Here is a 6772-nt window from a genome sequence, read left to right as displayed (position 1 = left end):
GTTTAGAGGGTATAATGATACAAGTGTGAATGAAAGATGTGTTTTTCAATACTTTAACATTTCTATTTTCTTCAGCAGCAAATCTGAATTGGAAGCTTTCCGGATAATGAGTGGGCCAGGGATTTGTTTCATTGCCATGGAAACGCGACGAAAATACAGAATATTGTCTTGGTTGTTCTGATGAAGATACTTGTATTTCACACATCTAAAGAATGTGAACAAAAACCACCCATTCTTTTTACTTTATTTCCACTAAGCTGCCTATGAAGCAGACTGCTCAATGGTGCTCCCGTGTATTGCGGTTGGCGCTATCAAAATTGTCGACGTGACATTTTGATGTTTGGAAATTCCGCGCTTTGTCTTTTACCGGAGTACTTCTGATCAGCATTTCCTGGTGGAAATTGTTGAATCAATGTGAAATCAATAGGTAGCCTTTATGCATATGTGCCGTTTTAGTGTCGCTTCTGAACACAGAATGGGGCGAGAGCATTTTCTTCAGCAGTCCCGTTGCACTTTGAAGGTGAACATGTAGACGTGCAGAACCAGAGTGTAATTTTGAAGATCGTTAAGCGCGAGCGACATTATTGTTAGGATTATTTGTATTCCCCCGACAGTCTTCACTTGTTCTTACCAACCATCCCAAAACTTTTACTGATGCCAACCCTGTTACGGACTGGTCAGTTTCTTCGGCCGGGGTTGAATTATTTTTTGCGGATATCAAAAAGCGACTGATCTCCCCTCCACGGAAAAAAAACAAACACAGATTGACATCCTCTTCAAACTTTCGAGAACAGGGTAAGCCAAAAGTTTTATATATATATATATATATATATATATATATATATATATATATATATATATATATATATATTAAAGCTACTCTCCCTTAAAGTTGAACTAAGCCGGGCAAGACCTGTCTAACTCCGCTTTTTCATGATAATTTAGATATAATATATATAACATTTTATGTTCAGATGCTATGCATTATTTAAGTTCTCTGAAGCCACACTTTACAGTTGCCCTTGATACTAGCTTCCAAAGTATTGTATGTGATTTCTCCTCTCTTGGTTTTCAACCTTACCTTTTTAATGAAGTGTTCAGAAACAAAACAGCTATCACTACAAGCAATATACTGTATGTATTAACGAGGCAGAATCACGCCTTTACCAAAACCATGGACAGGAGCAAAGACCAATGGGCTATTTTGCTTGGTTCAAGTACACCTTCTGAGAAGCCCTAGAGAGCTACAACCATTTTCAGTAATAGAGCGCGAAGCCACTGCAGTGAACTGCAATAAAACTGCTTACACTAATTAGTTTCAGCTGTAGCCGTGGCCACTTTGGTGTTGAACAAGGCTACTTGATACAGACAAAAAGTCTGCTTGTACAAAGGCAAAACTAGCTCTGTCTGAGGCTCGGGTTGTAAATGAGAGTTTACGATTGGCACCCTGTGTTCAAGATTAAGATACAATGTAACATTACCATGCACTGGTCCATGTACAAATCTTTTTTATTTCAACTTCCCCAGACAAACTGTCTGCATGGGACATACAATGTTGTCGACTTTGCCAGCTGGCTACAGCTGAAACTAATTAGTGTGAGCAGTTTTATTGCAGTTCACTGCAGTGGCTTCGCGCTCTATTACTGAAAATGGTTGTATTTTTACAGGTTGCAGCCAAATCTGATTTGCGCAGTGTCTGAGCCTCGGGATAACTTTTCTTTCATTGTTGAAACCACAATGACACAGCTATTAACACGATTGGAACTAATTTGGGATAATAGGATCTTTATATTTTTCAAATTTCTCAAAAGTGATAGGTGCTGTATAGCTGAATGTTGCCATATTGCAAATAACTCATAAAACAAGTGTGTAACTTAAAAAGAAAAGCAGATTAGCTGACATTTGCAGATTTAATCGACATTACTTTACTATCCAATTATCCCAAGTTAGTTCCAATCGTGTTTATTACGAATATGCTTTGATGAACTATAATTTCACTCATGAAAAACACACATTTTATTTTAATACCTGACAAATGGAGGAATACAGTTTACATGTCACAGTATTGACGTATTATGAAATATTAGTACATGTTGCATTCTAATACTGAGAGAAACACCAAGATCAAGACATAGGCCTAAGCTTATTCAATATATATCTCCTATATATTAAAGTTACGCGCCCGAATGAGCGCGCCAAAAACTGCAACTGGATAATGATGCAATTCATGGCTGGTTTGATGAATGCTATGTCAGTTATGAACCCATATCCTCGTCAAAAAACACAACGACCCCTTTGTATGCATTTATTTCTGTATGTATGTATTTCTGTATTTCTGTATTTCTGTATGTATGTATGTATGTATGTATGTATGTATGTATGTATGTATGTATGTATGTATGTATGTATGTATGTATGTATGTATGTATGTATGTATGTATGTATGTATGTATGTATGTCTGTATTTCTGTATGTATGTATGTATGTATGTATGTATGTATGTATGTATGTATGTATGTATGTATGTATGTATGTATGTATGTATGTATGTATGTATGTATGTATGTATGTATTTCTGTATGTATGTATGTATTTCTGAATGTATGTATGTATTTCTGAATGAATGTATGTATGTATGTATGTATGTATGTATGTATGTATGTATGTATGTATGTATGTATGTATGTATGTATGTATGTATGTATGTATGTATGTATGTATGTATGTATGTATGTATGTATGTGTGTGTGTGTGTGTATGTATGTATGTATGTATGTATGTATGTATGTATGTATGTATGTGTGTATGTATGTATGTATGTATGTATGTATGTATGTATGTATGTATGTATGTATGTATGTATGTATGTATGTATGTATGTATGTATGTATGTATGTATGTATGTATGTATGTGTATAATGCACGTGCGTCCGTATGTACGTATGTATCTATGTATCCATGTATCTATGTATTTATGTATCTATAATTATGTATCTGTCTATCTATCTATGCATCTATGTATCAATCTATGTACCTATGTATCTATCTGTTTTATCTATGTCTGTTCACATATCTTCAGGCAAAATCAAAGAATATGCAAGTTCCTATGATATGATTCAGTGTATTGATGTGAGATTTATCGGATTTCAATTCAACAGCGCAACGTAAATGTTTTCACTGAGCTCAGATAGTGGAGTGCTGGTCTACTGCATATACTCAGTAAACTACCATTGTCGCCCTGCCGTCCGGTGCACCGATCAGCCGACCAAAAGCTAAGTCTTAATCTTTCTTTTTTTATATAGTGCATTATATAGTAAGTATCTTAATACACTCTACATTAAAAAATAAAAGAGTGACAACGATAAAACTGTGCAAGTATTGACATTATCAACGAGACTATGCGAGACTTGTCCTTGAACAGTATTGATCTATGTAAAACTCGGCAAGGTTTATTGGGTTAAAAACAGACTGTTATTGTCCTTAGGGACAGGACAGAAATTACAGGGTGGAGAGCCGGTTTATTTCAAAATGACGCTGCGCGAAAAAAGTGACCCCTCAACATTGACCCTTCAACAGGAAAAAACAGTGACCTTGCCCCTGTAGGCCATATCAATAATTTAATGTATATTTTTAAATGTAGTAAATGAAATGAAAAGTGACCCATGTCAGACTCGAATACACAAATACACTTCGGATGCTCGACCAACTGCGCTAATGGATATGCAATTCGTGGCTGGTATGATGAATGTTATGCAGTTATGAGCCCATATGCTCGTTCAACAAGTCATCGTTGATGACACAGTCCCCACTTGTTAATGGGTACTTTAATTGCAAGTCCTGAGATAGGATAGAGTCCTTTTCATTAGTCGGGTTTGTGATTAAAAAGACTATGATACAGATGGGGCTTAATGGCTGAGAATGAGTTCCATGGTGGTGAAAACATAAAACCAATGTAGGCCGCTTTCCTAATTTCAAAAGGTCATTAAATGAGTCAATTAATAATTAATCGACAGGATGCTGCCAAAAGTTTTTGCATCCTATCCTCACACTGACAGATTATCACCGGTAACATATTTCATAAAGTTTGATGCAGCGCTTCTTGACATTCACCCTAAAAAAAATTCATTATGTAAATGCAAACTGGCAATTAATTTAAATGATACCTCTAAGTGTCAATACAATACTATGAGATCAACATATGTACCAAGTTTCATTCAATTTGACACAGTATTTGTGGATATATCACTCTAATTAGGAAAGTTCATTACTTATGCAATTACAAATTAATAACATGACACTGATAAATGTCTTTTTCACTGTTAAAGCAATGTAAGCTTAACATTTGTGCCAAGTTTCATGAAATTTGTTGCAGTATTTCTTGACATATCAGCCTAATTACGAAAATTCAATAATTGACATGATACGGCTACATGCCGTGAAACAAATTGATGTGCATATGTATGACATAGGTCAATGTCCTTGTACGAACTTTTAATAATACTGGTGGAAATATGTCTGAGTTACGGCTCTGTACATGATAGAATCGTAACAAACTTGCCGCCACGCAGCCATTTGATCTTACTGTCTAAAAATCAACATGCATATGTATGACATAAGTCAATGTCCATGTACCAACTTTGAATAAAATCTGTTGAGACTTGCCAGAGTTATGGCTCTCGACATGAAAAAAACCATAAAAAAATGGCCGCCATGTGGCCATATTGGATCATATCGTGAACAAATCGACATACATATGTAAAACATAAGTCAATGTCCTAATACCAACTTTGAATAAAATCGGTTGATACATGTCTGAGCTATGGTTCCGTACATGAAAAATCGTAACAAAATGGTCGCCATGCATCCACATTCAATTTTTTCGTAAAATAAATCAATGTGCATATGCATGACATAGGTCAATGTCCTTGTACCAACTTTGAATAAAATCGGTTGAGACGTGCCTGAGTTATGGCTAAGGAATGAAAGAACCTATATAAGTCCCCCCGGACGGTGTCCGTGGGGTCTAAAAACACACAGACTGTGGTCGGTCCTGTCACTTAGATGGGGTTCTTCATTTCATATGCGTGTACAGTGAGTTTGGGCTAAACTAATCACCCTATGGATTCAACAGGGACTCACACAGAAGTCACCAAGTTAGGAATTGATTTTTGGTAATAAATACCACTAATACGAATGATGCAGAGCCCGAGAAGCGTAATTTTTGGGTTTGAAATTATGACTCGCTATATGAATTTATATATTTTGAAATGTAGTTATTGAAATAAAAAGTGACCTATGCGGGACTCGAATTGATAATTTATCATTTGACCTTAGTTTGAACTTTAAGTTTAAAAATATCCACTTTTATGCAAGGTTTCAAGGAATTTGATGATTAAGTCAGTGAGAGAGGGGAGGAATAAGTTACATCTTGACATTATTTGCCGGAACAAACTGAAATAAAGTTGAAAGTAATTACTAACTAAAGAGTCTCATACGCAAAGTCAAATTTCAAACCGATATGTGGACTGTTTATCGAAACTCTTCTTCGCCTTCACGTTTAGTCTCAGAGTCTGTAGGTGTCGTGGGACCCAGAACACTCAGCGGAACTTGCTTGGACAGTGTTTCGAATCATCGAGGCCCTAGAACGCGATACATTTGCGTAGCCTTCGGCAATGTATGTTGACGTTAGCGGAAGAGCATTTGTGGTGCCACTGTTGTTGGGCTGGTGGGCGTGATCTCCCTCTGCCGGGGCCGCCTTCCGTGGTAAGGCGCCAGCGAGTTGAAGTTTATGCTTATGAATGCGGCATGTCAAAATCGCCAAAACGCCCCTCGGGAAGTTCCGATTCCTCCAGGCGTACAAAGCCGTGTTTATCGTTGTGTTCATAAACAGGCTAGTTACAGCAAATCGGTGCAGTGCCGTGTGACTGAAGAAACTGCAGCCGTGATCCAGGAACTGTTTGATGTGTATAGGCAGCCAGCAGAGGTAGTACGCGGCACATAGAATCAATGAATTCTTAGCGACTTTAACTGCGGCTTTCTGCTGCCGAATAGCTCTCGCTCGATTGATCATATCTTCAACATCGTTTCGTAGCGGTGAGACTTTTGACTGACCTTTCAGCAATCGAGAGCGCGTCGCAAGGAAAACGTATGTGTAGGAGAATGTGATTATGATCGATGGTATGATGAATCCGATGATGGTTAAATGGTGAGGGTTTACCGCAACGAAACATGTGTTCACCCGAAAGTCGTATTCGAACGGAAATTCTTTTGGTATGACCAACCAGGGAAGGAACACGACAACGGCCAAAAGCCACACGAGAACACAAACTGTGAGAATCTTCTTCTTACTTGACCCGCGAAGCGACGGCCTGGTAGCATTGCGGGTGCGCACAAAGCTGTACAGAGCCATCGCAGTTTGGGTGAAGATCGTCATTACACCGGGTATCATCGAGAAAGCTATAGTGACGAGACGACAGACGTCTCCGCTGAAGGGAAATTCGTTGTTGACAATGGACACCACCATCAACGGCTGGTAGAAAAGGGACGTCATTAAATCCGCCAGGGCCAAGTTGCCGTAAAAGAGCGTTACCGGTTGTCTGTCTAAAGAGCTTCGACAAAAAGTGTAGATGAAGACGAGTATGAAGAAGTTACCGAGAACGCCCGTGATGGATATGAGTGACACAGCGGCGGCATGTAGTGCAGGAATCACGACGGGAACTGCCAGGTCAGGAAAACAGACTCCTGAGGCTCTGACAGTTGTCGTGTTTGCCAT

At 38.2% G+C, this 6772-nt stretch overlaps 1 protein-coding gene across 1 annotated transcript; it reads right to left on the bottom strand.

Annotated features, from left to right (window-relative positions):
- Positions 1–5563: 5563 nt before the first annotated feature.
- Positions 5564–6772, bottom strand: LOC139132093 (kappa-type opioid receptor-like). The gene has a single exon (XM_070698485.1). It carries the CDS (start codon positions 6770–6772, stop codon positions 5564–5566), a length of 1209 nt encoding a protein of 402 aa, XP_070554586.1.

Source organism: Ptychodera flava, chromosome 4 (assembly GCF_041260155.1).
Source record: "Ptychodera flava strain L36383 chromosome 4, AS_Pfla_20210202, whole genome shotgun sequence".
Lineage (NCBI taxonomy): Eukaryota > Metazoa > Hemichordata > Enteropneusta > Ptychoderidae > Ptychodera > Ptychodera flava.
This window is presented reverse-complemented; position numbering and strand designations above follow the sequence as displayed.